This window comes from Aspergillus chevalieri, chromosome 6 (genome assembly GCF_016861735.1).
Source record: "Aspergillus chevalieri M1 DNA, chromosome 6, nearly complete sequence".
NCBI lineage: Eukaryota > Fungi > Ascomycota > Eurotiomycetes > Eurotiales > Aspergillaceae > Aspergillus > Aspergillus chevalieri.
In genome coordinates, this window is record NC_057367.1 from 1377003 (window position 1) to 1392941 (window position 15939).

The window sequence follows — 15939 nt, forward strand, 5'->3', positions numbered from 1 at the left end:
GCTACGATGACGTCATTGTTGATTGGTAAGATCGCAGTAGGAGATGAACCTGGGCAGTATTCCGTATACAAGGAATACTTAACACCACCTATTTGGATGTTCTCCTCGGAGGCCATCCATGGACTTCTCTTTCCGTTTTTGGCTTGACTTCACGCCGCTTTACGCTCACTGAGCAGCCCGGCCGCCCACCACCGCTTTCCCAATGTAAATACGAAGTTCAGACTCAGTGTCTGCACTCCTCTTCGTAACATTTGCAATCAAGGACTCCAGTCAACGTATATCCGGCCTGTCCGGCCTGTTCAAGTGCAATGTCATTCTATCCGCCATGTTTCATCCGCCCAAGTCGAAGCAAGACCTGGTCCAAGATCATCCAACGATGCAATATACAACCTCCGCGACCGGTGATGGCCGGCCCATCACGACTCATGGGAAACACTACTGCTTGGCGGGTTTTGCACAATAAACGCACGGGTTACTTGCAACCAATTCACACTGCTGGCAGACTAGAGGACAAAAATCCGGGCTCAGGGCGGATTTATGATTTATCTCTCCAGCTCTCACAACGACCAATGAATGGAAACGCATTGATGCAGTACACACTGTATAACAGTAATGGCGCTGCAGCGCTCGTCAGCAAGCTGACCAAACTCGGGATTACGGACATGTATGGCGTGAGTACGCGTGATCTGCGCGTCTTTGACCTGCCGTCCATTGGGTTCCCGTACATCCTTGTCCGGGAAAGTACAATAGTAATCCATCTGTTTGACTTGCGGTTACTGGTGCAGCATGATCAGGTGCTGTTGTTTCATATTGCCGAATCGCCCAATCCCGGCCACGACAATGGCAACAGCAACGGGCCACGAGGCATCACTGATGGCGATGACCATAGTGTGTCGCGCGTTTTCAGTCACAACCTCGAAGGAAAGCTACGTGGCGGCCATGGATTGGGCTTGGCATTGATCCAGCCCTACGAGCTACGGGTGGTAGAAGCTGCACTTGCATCAGTAACATCAGTACTCGAAGCAGAATACATGTTGATCGAGCAACAACTCTCAAATGCTCTGAAAAAGAGTGACCTGGATACGTTGGACAAGGAAGAAAATGTCATCCATAGTAAACTACGCATAATCCTCGACCTTACGCGGAAGCTCGCAAGTATTGAAAAACGCGCACGCCAGGTGCGGGATGTCGTGCAGGAAGTACTAAATGAGGATGAAGACATGGCCAACATGTACCTGACCGATAAGAAGGCCGGAAAGCCCCATGCGTTGGAGGATCACCAGGATGTCGAGTATTTATTCGAGGCCTACTTCAAAGCAAGCGACGCCGTTGTCCAGGAAGCAGCGAGTCTGATGGACAATATTCATCGCACAGAAGAAACAATTCAGTCCACCCTGAGCGTGCGACGGAACCAGATTATGGTGTTGGAAGCAAAGATTGAGATTCTTATGCTGGCTCTCGCGTGGGCCACTCTTGTTGCGGGTTGGTATGGCATGAATGTGATCAACTATTCCGAGGAGACTGCAAATGCTTTCTCCGTAATAGTCTCGCTCTCAATTACTGGCGTGCTCTCGGCTTCATGGTATGGAATGCGGAAGTTACGACGTATCAACAAGTTACGGTTATAAATCCGAGCTACTTGGCAATGATTTGTCAAGGCATTGCTAGATATAATTTACATACACCAAGTGGACATTTCACACGAAAATATGAATAGCAGTTCGGTAGATCCTCATAATTCACACGGTAGCCATCCTCATTACAATAGAGATAGCAAAATACTGCTATTATAATGAAATGCTATTAGACTAACACTTTAAAGTCCCTGCCAAACTCGAATCCGGAGAGTTCAGATCCTCCGGTATAGTCATCGGCACAAGCAACGTCTGCGGACTTTTTGTCTTGATATGATTCGAAGCCCACGCCTTCTGCCTCATAATGGAATCTTGCCCAAACTGTACAGCGCCCAGAAAGTCTTTGTCCCAGAGTGCCTGGCTAGCCGGCAGCAATGCAACTAAGTGATCATCGATATACGTAAGGAATAGCTGCAGCGACTGCAAAGCTGCCAATGCCTCGTAGGGATCCGATTTGTTGATATCTTTGGGAATGATGGTGTCCAAAAGACGCTGAGAGACGGAACGGCCGTATTGCTTACTCTCGTGGTATTTCTCAACTATGGGTTTGAAGCGTTTGCAGGTTTCTGTTGCGATGCGGTGCATTACTAGTAGGCCCGACTGCACGTCGAAGTCGTGGATGAGGCGCGGTATAAGGTGGTCGTAGAAGTCGATTAGCATTTTCATGGCTTCGAAGGTGGCACCGAGCCAGAGTTCGAGTCTGCGGACACGAGGTGGGCTGTCCTGGTCGGTTTGTGGTTGTTGGGGGATGCTGGTTGTTTGTTTCTTCTTCATCTCGACACTGTGGACGACGGCTGTCTGTTGTTCTTTGGCGTGGAGCTTCTCTTGGCCTTCTTTTTGGACGGTTTTTTCAATGCGCACGGCGCCAGATTTGAAGGCTGGTTGCTTGGAGACAGGGTCCCATTGTTCTACTTTAATTAGTGTTGATGTCACATAACTTGGAGAAGGGGCGATTTACCAATCGTCAACTCATTGGCTGCTCTAGACCGGTCATCCTTTGCATCCCAGTATCCGAAATGAAAAGGAATAAAGATATGGCCTTGAGAAATGTTTCCAACCCGGACCGGTAATTCTACCTCTCCCCGTCTAGACTTGACAACAACCATTTCGCCCTCGCTTAATTCCAACGCTTCTGCATCTTCAGTCGACACTTGAACCCACGGCTCGGGGTCAGCCTCCTGAAGTCGTTTACTCCTCCCTGTTTTCGTTCTCGTGTGGAAGTGGAGAGCATTGCGTCCCGTGGAAAGATTCAATGGATACTCCTCGTTTGTTTCCTCCAACGACGGCCTGTAATGCGCGCGTTTCAAGATTGCCCGTCCCGCAGGATTCAAAGTCTTGTACTGCTCCTTCGTCAATGGGGCTCCTGTCTCGAGATCATGGCCGAAGCTTTCACAGTATTCTAGGTCTGTGAAGAAGACACCATCCTGAAATAGTCGTTCCTTGCCAAACGGGTACGCTTCCGTACACGGCCATTGGATGCCAGACCCTCCCTGAAGCTTTTCATAGCTGATCCCACTACAGTCACAGGGTCGTCCAAAGGACATGCGCTTCCATGCTTCAAAAATTTCCTCGGGACCGTTGAATGGGACCAGTGGGCCACCATATTTGTTCTTGAAGTCCATTCGTTTTGCAAAATCGAGGAAGATATCCATATCTGCACGTGCTTCTCCCGGTGGCTCCACGGCTTTTAGTGAAATGTGCATTGTTCTGTCCGCGTTCGTGAAGACACCCGTCTTCTCTCCCCATTGCGCTGCGGGCAGGACAACATCCGCAATAGCCGCTGTTTCGGTCATGAATATGTCCTGACACACGACGAACAAATTGGGCTTTGTAAGGAGCTCACGGGCCTTAGGCAGATTCGGGAGACTAACTAGAGGGTTGGTGCCTGAAATCCAGAACATCTCAATCGAACCGCCCGCGATATATGTGAGCATGTTCTCGATGTGCGTGGGTTGGTTCCAATGTGGCATTTTTATGTAGTCAATATTCCAGATATCAGCGATATCTTGCACGTGATTTGGGTTTTGGAAGTTTCGTAATCCTGGATATTCGCCATCGCATCCTGTCTCTCGGTTATTCTGTGCCGTTGGTTGTCCATTCATCTGAAGGATGCCGCTACCAGGTCTGCCTATTAGTCCACGGAGAAGATTGATGTTATTAATCTGGCACGCGCTTGCGGTGGCCTGGTTGGATTGGTACACTCCCTGCAAAGCCGTCGAGAGGAGACTCCTCGTTGTCCCTATTATTCTGGCAGCCTCCATCAGTTGATCTGGAGGAACTCCCGTGATCTCTTGCACATGCTCTGGCGTGTACGTTTCGACTGTCTTTCGAAGCTCGTCTATTCCAACAACGTACTTCGAGACATACCCCTCGTTTACCCAGCCATGTTTAAACAAAAGATGCTGTATCCCGTTCAAAAGGGCCACATTGGTTCCACTCCTGGGTGTGAGATGAACATCTGCGCGTTTAGCCGTCTCAGACCTTCTGGGATCAACCACAATTACCTTCGGTGGCCTTGGACCGTCTAGGCGGTCTAGCATACGAGACCAAAGGACTGTCTGAGTGTTTGCGACGTTGTGACCGAACAGGAACAGACATTCTGTGTAGTCCACGTCGGCGTACGATCCGGGCTGGCCGTCACAGCCAAATGACTCGCGCATACTTGCTGCAGCAGTTGCGGTACATAGTCGCGTATTACCATCCCTAAGTCATTTAGCGATGTATGCGGAGCAGTTCGAGTTGTGTAATGACTTACATGTGCAGCGTGTTTAGACCCGCCTTTCCAATCATAGCAAGGACGTAGTATTCCTCAATGAAGAGCTGCCCGGTGGTATAGAACCCGATGCCATGATTTGTCAAACGAGAGCGAACTTCTTTGGCTTTTTCAACAATAAGACTCATTGCCTCATTCCATGTTGCGCGCTCGAGCTTGCCGTTTCGCCTGATGAGCGGGTACTTTAGTCGGTCTGGGTGGCCGACAGTAATCCATCTGATCATCAATATTAACATAGTGACAATTCCTCTTCCAAGGATCAAAACATACCCATTCAACCCCTTCGGTCCCAATCTTCCTTTGTTCACGCGGTCCGTTGTGCGGCCTCTGACACCAACAACCTTTCCATTTTTCACGCCGATATCCATGCCACATCCATTACTACAGAAGTCATTAACATGGTTCAAGGAGTAAGTAGCCTCCATTTGGAGCACATCCTTACCTGCAAAGTACACACGCGCTCTGGACCCATTTCTCAGGCGTGTCAATGGTGTGGACATCGCACCGGGTTGGCCATTGGTGTTGGTACGGCGTGCGAGGACCATAGATATCTTGGACTGAATCGCGCGTCTCTGTTACTCTTTCAGCCATGCTTATCGACTTTGCAAATCCCAGACAGACTGAGAGTTTCTAATTCCGAATTACTTTGCTATAGTTGCCGTTCCCGTCAAAAAGGCGAGGCGATGACTTGTATGCGGCCGCACCTGGAATGGGCACAGTGCCTGTCTTTCGAGAAGCGGGATTAATATAATCCTAGTCAAAAATTCCAGATTTAGATTCAATTGAATATCCAACGGTGTTGAAAGATTCGAAATGGTAGTCTGGCGTTGACCCTGACATGACATCATACATGCTTCATGGTTTCCAAAACCGGAAATAAATGTATATTTCTGGGCGTCAAAAGGTGCTTAGACATTGAATGGTTTATGTAGACTCGTTGTTGGTCAGGTTTCACGTTGCTAGGAAGAAACTGCTGGGATATAGTGAATGGGTAGGGAACGCGGCACGATGATATTTATTCCGCCGTAGGGTTGTTCTAAACAACCAATATGATTAAGCTACACGGTGGATCTTTCAGAAGAGCATCTTCCTCCCTATTTAGTGACCTTTTATTTGTACTTTCCACCATCCATCACAAAATAGCTAAGCATCTTACCATCTCTTTATCAGTCTGCAAGCTCCAGGTCCAAAGTGAGCAGTGATTTCACGCTGCTACGAGCATATTTCCCGCTGACGAGAAGCGTGGAGAATATGAAAAACGACCGAATGAGTATAGAGAGAAGCATTAGTAGCAGGAAGTCAAGACACCGTTGGAAGGATGCGAGGGATTCAAGCGATTTCTAACTTTCTATTAAAGAGTCGAAGACGGCCACGAATGGCCAAGAGATATTTCCTCGGTCGTACGATGTCCCAACGACATCAACAAGAGGGCAAGCTCGAACTTTTGCTATATAATATAGAGCGTTATTCGACCTCGAAGTCGATTAAATATTTGTGTGAGGATAGAAAAGCGAGACACGGACGACTCGTGGGGGGGGGGGGGGTGTTATGGAAAGAACGATAGGGAGGAGAAATCGAAATCGGATACAAAAAGGCTCAGGAGGCAAAGGAGTAATGTTTAAGACGCAAGTATAAAAACAAGCGCTTTTCAAGGCACAGAGGCGAAACCATGGTCAACACCTTTCTCATTATGCTGCTCCAAGAGCTCGGGAGCCTCGTCGGAGGGTTGTTAATATAAAGCCTTGCCTGCGAAGCACTCTCTAGCCAACAACAATTGGTACAGAACAGAGACAGACGGTATGTTTCAGTCAATGTCTGGTGCGGTGCAGTCTATTGTGAAGTGAAGAAAGCACTGACCGTGACAACCCTAGCCGGGTGATGGCATCTCTGCCGAAAACAGAAACCTAGGGCATTGCCACCGGCATGTGATTCTGCCTGAGGCAGGAATGCGACCATCTTCACGAGTCTGCATGAGTATTAGGCTTCCTCCATGTTTCCGGATAGATGAATGTATTCCTGAACTAGTAGATAAGTAATTTATGCTCATAGTACATAGTTGGTGTAGAAGCACATGTAGTCGGAGTTCATCTCGGGATAGAATCGGCCGAGAGCTATCGCCCGAGATCCCCGCAAATTTCCCCGGGCGGAAAAGAGCGATTTCAGCCACTCACCGCCCGCCGATTTCCATTTGCGCGACCTTAAATTGGAGTCTTCTACTCTTTTCCGGGTAGCCATTCATTCTCTTTATTATTGTACAGATACTGCGATCATGTCGAAGCTTACAGGCGCGAAAGTTGCCGAGCACAACTCCAAGGACTCCTGCTGGGTCATTGTCCATGGAAAGGCCTACGATGTCACCGAGTTCTTGCCAGGTGAGCATCTATGAGAACAGGGATTATGCCGGTCATTACTGACAATTGGACTTGTAGAACACCCCGGTGGCCAGAAGATTATCCTGAAGTATGCAGGGAAAGATGCGACAGAAGAATTCGACCCTATTCATCCTCCCGACACCCTCGACAAGTACCTCGATTCCTCGAAGCACCTCGGCGAAGTCGACATGACGACTGTGGAGCAGGAGGAGAAGGCGCATGACCCTGAAGAGACAGCGCGTCAGGAGCGCATTCAGCGCATGCCCCCGTTGGCGGCATGCTATAACTTGTTCGACTTTGAGACCGTGGCGCGGAGTGTGATGAAGAAGACTGCGTGGGGGTATTATTCCAGTGGTGCTGATGATGAGATTGTACGTTGCTTCTACAAGAAATGATGCAAGAGGGCGAATTACTGACAATAGTAGACTATGCGTGAAAACCATTCGGCATACCACAAGGTCTGGTTCCGGCCACGGATCCTCGTGGATGTGGAAAACGTCGACATGAGTACAACAATGCTAGGCAGCAAGACATCAGTTCCGTTCTACGTGACAGCAACAGCACTTGGCAAGCTGGGTAACCCTGAAGGAGAAGTCGTGTTGACCCGCGCAGCGCACGACCACGGCGCCATCCAGATGATCCCGACGTTGGCATCGTGCTCGTTTGACGAGATCGTTGACGCCCGCAAGGGCGAGCAGATTCAATGGCTGCAATTGTACGTCAACAAGGATCGCAACATCACAAAGCGCATCGTGCAGCACGCCGAAGCTCGTGGCTGCAAGGGTCTCTTCATCACCGTCGACGCGCCCCAACTCGGTCGTCGCGAGAAGGACATGCGCTCCAAGTTCTCCGACGTCGGCTCGAACGTGCAATCCCAGGGTGGTGACACCGTTGACCGCTCGCAGGGCGCTGCCCGCGCCATCTCCTCTTTCATCGACCCTGCCCTCTCCTGGAAAGACATCCCGTGGTTCAAATCTATCACGAAGATGCCCATCATCCTCAAGGGTGTCCAGTGCGTGGAAGACGTCCTACGCGCTGTCGAGGCCGGCTGCGACGGTGTCGTCCTCTCCAACCACGGCGGTCGTCAACTCGACACCTCCCGCTCTGGTATCGAGGTCCTAGCCGAGGTGATGCCCGCGCTCCGCGCTCGCAACTGGGAAAATCGTATTGAGATCTTCGTTGACGGTGGTGTCCGTCGCGCAACTGATATCCTCAAGGCACTGTGTCTCGGCGCAAAAGGTGTCGGTATCGGGCGACCATTCTTGTACGCCATGTCTGCGTATGGGCAGGCTGGTGTCGACCGTGCCATGCAGCTGTTGAAGGATGAGATGGAAATGAACATGCGGTTGATCGGTGCAAGCTCCATCGCAGACCTTAACCCCAGCTTGATTGATGTTCGGGGGTTGACCGGTGGGCATCATGCGCCCGTGCCGGCGGATTCGCTGAGCATGGGGGCGTATGATCCGTTGCAGGCACCGCGGTTTAGTGAGAAGGCTAAGCTGTAATCATGTTCACTCTGTATATATACCTAATCGAATACCCGATTTCAGTAATAAATCTGATCCATCCTACTTTTTCCCCAGATATCGATTGTTGCTTTTTTCGATTAAAACAAGATAGATAATGTCTGTTTCCTTCTAGTCTGTGATACAGTCTGCACTTTGATCCATTCCAGTCCCATTGGTAATCTCGGACCCCGAACCCCATCGGCATCGACCCTAAGCCCGAGCTTATCAATCACCCACCCAATGACCTCATCACTACCGAAAACAGATAAGCTAATCTGCATGAACTATGCATGCCGTAACCACCATATATATACTACTCCCACCACCAACATCTCTAAATAACCATAAATGACATTCAAACCACAATGCCCAAAACGATCCTCATCATCGGTGCCACCGGAAAACAAGGCGGAGGCGTAATCAACTCCCTCCTGACCCAAGACGCAGACGTCGAGATCCTCGCTGTAACCCGGAATACTTCGTCTGGCAGTGCGCAGAAACTGCAGCAAAAGGATCCTTCGAAGATTAAATTAGTGGGTGGCAATTTGGACGAACCGGAGGGTATTTTTGCGAATGTGAAAAAAGTCACCTCACAGCCTGTTTGGGGTGTGTTCAGTGTCCAGGTATGCCACACCATAACATACCTAAAAAAGCCATTCCAAAGTGCACGCAATAATCAACAGCCAACAGTCCCCCAACCCAGGGAGTTCCGACCAAACTGCCGAGGAAAACCAAGGCAAAGCTCTCGTCGACGCAGCGCTGAAAAACTCCGTCAAACTCTTCGTCTACACCTCCGTCGACCGTGGCGGCGACGAGGTCTCCTTCGATAACCCAACTCCAATCCCGCACTTCATCAGCAAGCATAATATCGAACACTACCTTGTCGAGCAGGCAAGGGGTACAAACATGTCCTGGACGATTCTCCGCCCTGTGGCGTTTATGGATAATTTCACGCCGGATTTCTTTGGCAAGGTCTTTACGACGGCTTGGAAGGTTGCTGTCAAAGATAAGCCGTTGCAGCTTATTTCTGTGGAAGATATAGGCTTCTTCGGTGCGCAGGCATTTATCAATCCAGAGATATATAAAGGGAAATGTCTATCGCTGGCGGGTGATGAACTTACATTCGGGGAGATGGGGAGGGTGTTCAAAGCGAAGACAGGCAATGAGGTTCCCTTGACGTTTGAATTTGTGGCGAGAATATTGCTGTGGTTGATGCCGGATTTCGGGGAAATGTTTCGCTGGTTTTATGACAGAGGTTACGGGGCTGATATTAAGGCGTTGAGGAATTTACATCCGGAGATGAGGAATTTTGGGACGTGGCTTGAGATTGAGAGTGGGTTTGAGACGAAGTAACTTTTGTTCAGTATATTTCGAGTCGTACAACTAATTTAATACATTTTCTTTCCAAACACATGTGAAAAAAAAAAAAAAAAAACAACCCCCATCGAGAGATACATCTACCACTCAAAAGCCTCCTCATAGTATTCAATATCTTGGTACTCCCCTTTCATAACCTCATACACCGACTCCCGACACTCATCAGCCATCGGAGACGGGCCGCAAGCTAAGACAGCCAACCGAGTCGAACTATCCTGCGCGGCCCGCGCTTCTGCCATAACAGTCCCACGGATGTGAGGACGACCCGGAAGAAACTCAATCCCTGTACTGAGAGGCTTGGTGGTATCAACAGCACCAGTCTTGGGAATCTTCTCTGAGACGCTTCCCTGAAAAGCACGCCCCGACGTAGACATGTCGGTAGTGCAAAAGAACGTAGTCGAAATGTCAGGATTTTCCAATATTTGAGCCAACTCATCACAGAAGACTTGATAGTACATCCCTCTCTGTCTCGCGGACCAAATGAGTCGAATCCTTGTCGTCCTGGTTTGTGGCTTGGATGCGCGCGAAACATGATCGATGATATACGGCACTGCGCTTGCGATACCAGTCCCACCCACAATCATCAGGACAGTGTCGAACGTATGAACTGGAGCTGCATGTCCATACGGACCCTCAAGAAGCAGAGTAGGATGGACTTCTCCGTCTGTCTTACAGCATTGATCACGGAGACGCCTGGTCCAGCCGTCGTATGGCCGGATGTAGAAGATCAACTTTGACCTTTGCTGACTTCCCTCATTTTTCATTCTGCAGTCGGCATTATAAGCACCGAGTGTGAACGGATGATTTTCCCAGCCCTTCAACGACATCGGCTGATAAATGTAGTAGAACTGTCCTGGTCGAGGGACCAGGGTGGTCTGAGCCGGATACATTTCAATCTTGGCTAAATCGCTGTCCTTGCAGTACTTGACAGTCGAAGAAGTTGTAGATGCAAAGTACTTCCCGGTTCGAACATTGAGATTGCAGTATGCAATCCGTACGAGCCGGACGGTGCGGTCGAAGCCCCATATCGCAACCATGGGCCAGAGATAGCCGTTCCATTTTGTGCCGTCGAAGCTTGTGTGTCTGTCATGCATTAGGATTGTAATAAATAGAGTGTATGGTGTGGGATGTACCTGAAAAGAGCGTAGACCACGAGAATGGCGAAGACGATGTGGATTACGAGGAATGTTTCGTACCACTTGCGGCGGAGGAGGGTAATGGATTGGACGAGCATGATGGCCATTACGACGGTGGCTTGTTGGATAGACAATTAGGATTGGGAGCATCAATAGAAAATGTTGCGAAAGAGACTCACCACGATGCCCATGTACCAGTATTCCTGCTTCCAAACCGATGCGTATCTGCCGTCTAACGAGCAGATCATATTAGTATGGTATGCAGACAGACATCAGGTTTAGATGACATACCGTAATAAGCAAAAACAACACTATAATTAATCGAATGAAACACTGCGAGAATCGTACACGCCCACGCAACATGTCGATGGAAGATATTGAACGATTGGACGCTGAAATCAGTAGCCTAGAGAAAGATGTTATTGCGGCTTCCGAAGAGCCACAGAAAGGGCAGACAGGCGTATGAGAGGATTCCGGTACGGTCGGACGAATATTGCCAGTTTTGCTGAATGACGCTGGGTTTTCTGATTGGTTTTATCTGTCAGTGATTATTGTGAGGATAGTGATTATGACTTGGACTTACTGGATATTGCCAGAGAAGCTTTGGTAGTCAACGCAAGCTAATATGATGCAGACAGCCCAGAACCCAAAGACTATCAGAAGATCAAGTCTCTTCGGTATAGTGTGGCTATAATAAAGCTGATGATGATGCGACAGGAACGGAATAAAGCTGGCGGGTATAGCAAAATAGGTCTTCAGATAATGCAAAGCAGAAGCAAACAGGCCAGGCTTCCTCTGCGACGCGGACTGTAATGTGCTGCTGCCCTCCGTGTCACTTTTGTAAATAGCATGCCGTCTGCTAGTCCAGAAACCCCACATTTTCGCAAGCATTCCAAGGACCAACACACCTCCCCAGTACCCCATCAGCCCCAAGCCAAACCGTTTGTCTTTTGCCAGGGCATAATCATGAGTAACCTAAAATAGTCAGCTGTATATTACACAAATCAACGAGGACCATCAACATAAGATTTCCAAGCCCTCTTATAGTAAGCCTCGCTGGACAAAACTGGTTTTTGAATAGTTTCAGTAGTCTCCGTACTATTCACATCCAGATCAATCTCCGGCAAATTCCCAATATACAAATCTGTAAGATTCGCCTCAACCCCAGCCAGATCCATCAACTTAAGACTATTTTCCGCACGCAAACTCTGCCAGTGCGGCACAGTAGCCTTCAGCCCCGTCTCACTACACCGTGCCTTCGCACTAGCGTACATGGATGTCACTTCCACGGTGCTATTGCACGGCCCGGTGGATGTGCCGGAACTTCCTCCATGATGGCTGCGCTTTACTCGAGGGGATCGTTTCTTGTCAGTCAAGCCATGAGACTTTCCGCCAGAGGAGCCATCGTCGGAGGAGAGTGCCATCGCCGGAGGAGATTGTTGTGCTTCCGGTAAAGGTGTATTCGGAGAGGGTGGTGTAGATGGTGTAGAAGCAGTATTCGTCCAGGCTGTCGGCGGCATTGTGGCTTCCGCCTTGGCCGCCTAGGGCGGGAATACTGGTGAGGAATAACGAGAGGATGATTGATTTGGGGAACATGTTTCTGGATAGTGAGGCGTGCAAGATTATTGATCGGGGGACGATCTTAACCCTACTTATATTGATACGTTGCGGAAGGGAACGGCACGCCAGGATTTGTAGAGATTCTCCACGCCGAACGGAATGCTACAAACGTAGAAAACATTATACCACAGATTTCCAGCTGCAGAAATACGTATTTCGTATTGCACTCAGGCGGCTGTTTCCGCACGTACTACGGAATGCGAGGACAACAATCAAGATACTAAAGACTGACGTGGGATAAGAACAAGACCACCGGGAAACCATGGTATTCTATTATCGTAGCCGAGAGCGCAAAAAGTCAACAAGCTAGTCATGTTGGTTTCGCATGGTGCCGAGATTTGATTGAGTGACATCCACCGGAGACGCATATAGACAACGTCATTAGTCCTCACCACTCCAGATAAGGGGGCTGTCGCGGCATCTGAACATAAAAGACTGTCGGAGTCAGACTGTAATTAAGATGACATCTTGGATAATAGCAAGGTGACCAGACCAATTTTGCATGGGTAAAAAACGTCATCTCGGGAGCTCCGAGCCATGTCTCCCCCCTCCCTTGTAGAGAATATTCTACTAGATTGATAACTATAGCCGTACTAGCTAAGTACGATTATACCCGCACTGTATATTTACTACCTAGGAGTAAGCGAAAACCCGGAAGGATGATATGGGACGCTGAACCTAGCTCCCTGCATCGCCAGGCCCCTCTGCCACAACAGGAAGTGATGGCCGATCAATCTCACCACGCGAAAACATACTTGGTAAAATTAGCTAGACCGAGACGACCAGTACAATCTTTCCATCGGCTCCGGCGGTGGCAGCCACGTATTGACTTCCGTTCACATTGATGAGATGTTCCTCCGGAATCCTCGGAGAACACCCAAAATACTCTGACACCCACCACGCGAATCCGGCCCCGCTCACGATCAAAAGGCATAGGGCTATGCAGGCGACAAAGATCCATCTCATCTCGGGTTTAATGGGGACCGTGGGCACACTATACCGGATTCAGGATAGGTTTGCGAAGCTTAACCTGGCTTGGCGGAGCTAGCACTGACGTTTCCGATCTTATCAATCAACCCTAAGTACGGAGTGCACCATGTCAGTTTTTTAAACGAATACGCGTGGGTAGTGATAGCAGATTTTTCTACATGGTGAGTCATGTGTCGCAGTCTGGTAATGGCATTCCAATGGAGGTTGTGTTTTTTCAATATTGATACTGCTCGGATGTGTCGGCTACGCGAGTAGAAATGAGATTATATGAAATTAGATTGACTGCTAGCTAGAATAGCATATTTTGATATCGAAATACATCCTCAACCCTGCCATACACTGGCCAGCGGCGACGCCGTCCCCCGTCAAAATAACCTATCCCTCTATATTGCAACCCGACCTGCCGTAACCGGAGCAATACCATACCTATCACCTGTTAGCGCCATCCTCAAGAGCAGCAAACCTCTCGATAGTAATCAAACTCACCAAACAATCGACGCCAACCCGAGAACAGCCGCCACACAACTGAAAGCAAGAGCCACAATTCCGCGCGGCGTGAATCCGGCCGGAAGCGGAGCCACTTCCTTATTCTCGCCTGCAAGGTCGTAGAAGTCGACCATATTGCCGGCAGCATTTCCCGCGGTGAGCGTTCCGCTGGCATTACATACGTCGTAATGGTTTTGAGGAATGGTCATATGCTCTTGGAGGTAGAAGGGTGCTTCGACCATGACGGCTGCGAGGCCGGCGTCCATGTGCCATTCGATATGGCAGTGGAAGAACCAGATTCCTGTACAGGTTGATTATGATATGGGTCAGGGAGCATGGTGAAATGGCATACCTGGGTTATCCGCGACAAAGCGAATGACGAAGTTCCCCATAGGATTGACAACAAGAGTATCCCGCCTCATAGGCACAGATGCAAATGTCACGTTGCTGTGATTGAAATAACCTTCACTCTCACTGCTGCGCCAGAGAACTTGGAAGTTATGCCCATGCAAGTGGAAGGGATGCTTTGCTGTGTCGTCGTTGTTAAGCACGATGTCCACTACATCGCCCTTGCTCAGAACAAAGGCATTGGTGTCTGTGCCGTAGATTTTGGCATCGTTGGCTGCGGAGCCTGTCGTGAGAGCGGAATATAGGACTGGGACTTTGGGCATAACGTACGACTTTCCGTTGAAGAATGCACTGTAGGTAGTTAGCAAGAGGTCAACTAGTACTATGATAGATATACTCACTAGTTTGCCCCATCTCCAAGATTGTCCATGGTCAGGTTCAAAGTGATAGTGATATCCGCATCCCCATATCGCTTGATACCGTCAGCAAGGACAAGTCCGTAGTCATTATAAACCACTTTATCGAAGTCGGAAACTGTCTTCGCTTCCGCATTGTCGTTCGTTGAATCATATACTAGCCACCCAGTGACATTATAATTTAACGTGTCCAGGAGCGTGTCAAATAGGGACTGACAAGAATCATATCAGTATGACCCAGAACAACTTTTACAACAGGGAGGAGACTCACCGTGTCCATACTGCCCACCATTGCATAATTAGCATTAGTCTCATTCTTCGTCGTGACGAGTACGCTATACCGCTGCGCCGAAGAAATATATATCATGGAGGCATTCGCGGGCTCAGTCCAGACTCCATCGACCTCAACGATCTGCATTTCATGGTTTTCAATCCAGAAGTAGTGACCAGCAAACGCGCCAATATTGGCAACTCTCAAAAGGTATTTCTTCGGCCATTGTGTATGTCGGGGGTGTTGGACTGGGCTTGCCAGCCTCGTCGTTCCCTCTAGCGGTATTCTGTGGACTCTGTGCCGGTATTGCAGTTAAACATATCATGTATAAGTATGAATTGTCCCCTTACCCTTAAAGATGTCTTGATTACCTGGGCTCGTGCTGACCGATTACAGGGGCGGAAGCTCAGCATCCCTCCAATATTTCCTCATCCTTTCCACCTGCTTCGTCTACCTCGTCGCTGCTGGCCTATTCTCTCGTGCAGTGTGGTACTTTGAGAACAACACCTAGAACCATGTCATCGGCGGCGATGCCTCTGAGACGGGCTCCGGACCTGGCTCATATGACATCCGCCAAAGTGTCTGGCACGTCAATTGTTGCAACCCTGAATTGGGCGGAGGGGGAGGTTGGGGTATCTTTAATGCTCTGCTGGGATGGACCAATTCGGCGACGTACGCTTCGGTGCTGTCATACAATTTCTAGTGGATCATTATCATTATATCGTACTTTTGCATGCGGTACCAAGAGAGGCATGGGTACATTCCTGTATTGTCGAAGCTTTGGAGACGGGCGATGCAAAAGAGGAAGAGCGAGACTAGTGCTCACACAAGTGGTGGCATTGTCGAAGAGAACAAGGAGGTCAGTGGTGCTCCGGCACAGGTCGCGATCAGGGATTTGCATGAAGCATAGATCTGTCGTGGAGTGAAAAGGTTCCATACAGTCTACCCGTGGGGAATACATATAGTGTGAGACAGTACTTGACAAGAACAACACGAAGCAGATAGATT

General features: G+C 49.2%; 7 protein-coding genes across 7 annotated transcripts; 3 read left to right on the forward strand and 4 right to left on the reverse strand.

Annotated features, from left to right (window-relative positions):
* Window positions 1–308: 308 nt before the first annotated feature.
* ACHE_60490S (CorA family magnesium transporter) lies at window positions 309–1628 on the forward strand (the record flags this gene model as incomplete). The annotated part of the gene is made up of 1 exon (XM_043281670.1): window positions 309–1628. The coding sequence occupies one exon, from the start codon at window positions 309–311 to the stop codon at window positions 1626–1628; it is 1320 nt and encodes a 439-aa protein (XP_043139126.1).
* A 180-nt stretch (window positions 1629–1808) lies between these two features.
* On the reverse strand, window positions 1809–4952 carry ACHE_60491A (molybdopterin oxidoreductase family protein; the record flags this gene model as incomplete). The annotated part of the gene is made up of 4 exons (XM_043281671.1): window positions 1809–2542; window positions 2593–4337; window positions 4390–4623; window positions 4678–4952. The coding sequence occupies 4 exons, from the start codon at window positions 4950–4952 to the stop codon at window positions 1809–1811; spliced, it is 2988 nt and encodes a 995-aa protein (XP_043139127.1).
* Window positions 4953–6676: 1724 nt separating this feature from the next.
* CYB2 (L-lactate dehydrogenase (cytochrome)) lies at window positions 6677–8284 on the forward strand (the record flags this gene model as incomplete). Its single annotated transcript, XM_043281672.1, has 3 exons — window positions 6677–6779; window positions 6837–7150; window positions 7205–8284. 3 exons carry the CDS (start codon window positions 6677–6679, stop codon window positions 8282–8284), a joined length of 1497 nt encoding a protein of 498 aa, XP_043139128.1.
* A 368-nt stretch (window positions 8285–8652) lies between these two features.
* On the forward strand, window positions 8653–9640 carry ACHE_60493S (uncharacterized protein; the record flags this gene model as incomplete). The annotated part of the gene is made up of 2 exons (XM_043281673.1): window positions 8653–8910; window positions 8978–9640. The coding sequence occupies 2 exons, from the start codon at window positions 8653–8655 to the stop codon at window positions 9638–9640; spliced, it is 921 nt and encodes a 306-aa protein (XP_043139129.1).
* A 104-nt stretch (window positions 9641–9744) lies between these two features.
* ACHE_60494A (ferric reductase family protein) lies at window positions 9745–10907 on the reverse strand (the record flags this gene model as incomplete). Its single annotated transcript, XM_043281674.1, has 2 exons — window positions 9745–10747; window positions 10798–10907. The coding sequence occupies 2 exons, from the start codon at window positions 10905–10907 to the stop codon at window positions 9745–9747; spliced, it is 1113 nt and encodes a 370-aa protein (XP_043139130.1).
* Window positions 10908–11804: 897 nt separating this feature from the next.
* Window positions 11805–12320, reverse strand: ACHE_60495A (uncharacterized protein; the record flags this gene model as incomplete). The annotated part of the gene is made up of 1 exon (XM_043281676.1): window positions 11805–12320. One exon carries the CDS (start codon window positions 12318–12320, stop codon window positions 11805–11807), a length of 516 nt encoding a protein of 171 aa, XP_043139131.1.
* Window positions 12321–13793: 1473 nt separating this feature from the next.
* Window positions 13794–14952, reverse strand: ACHE_60496A (uncharacterized protein; the record flags this gene model as incomplete). The annotated part of the gene is made up of 5 exons (XM_043281677.1): window positions 13794–13836; window positions 13897–14197; window positions 14249–14595; window positions 14646–14872; window positions 14932–14952. The coding sequence occupies 5 exons, from the start codon at window positions 14950–14952 to the stop codon at window positions 13794–13796; spliced, it is 939 nt and encodes a 312-aa protein (XP_043139132.1).
* Window positions 14953–15939: the final 987 nt, after the last annotated feature.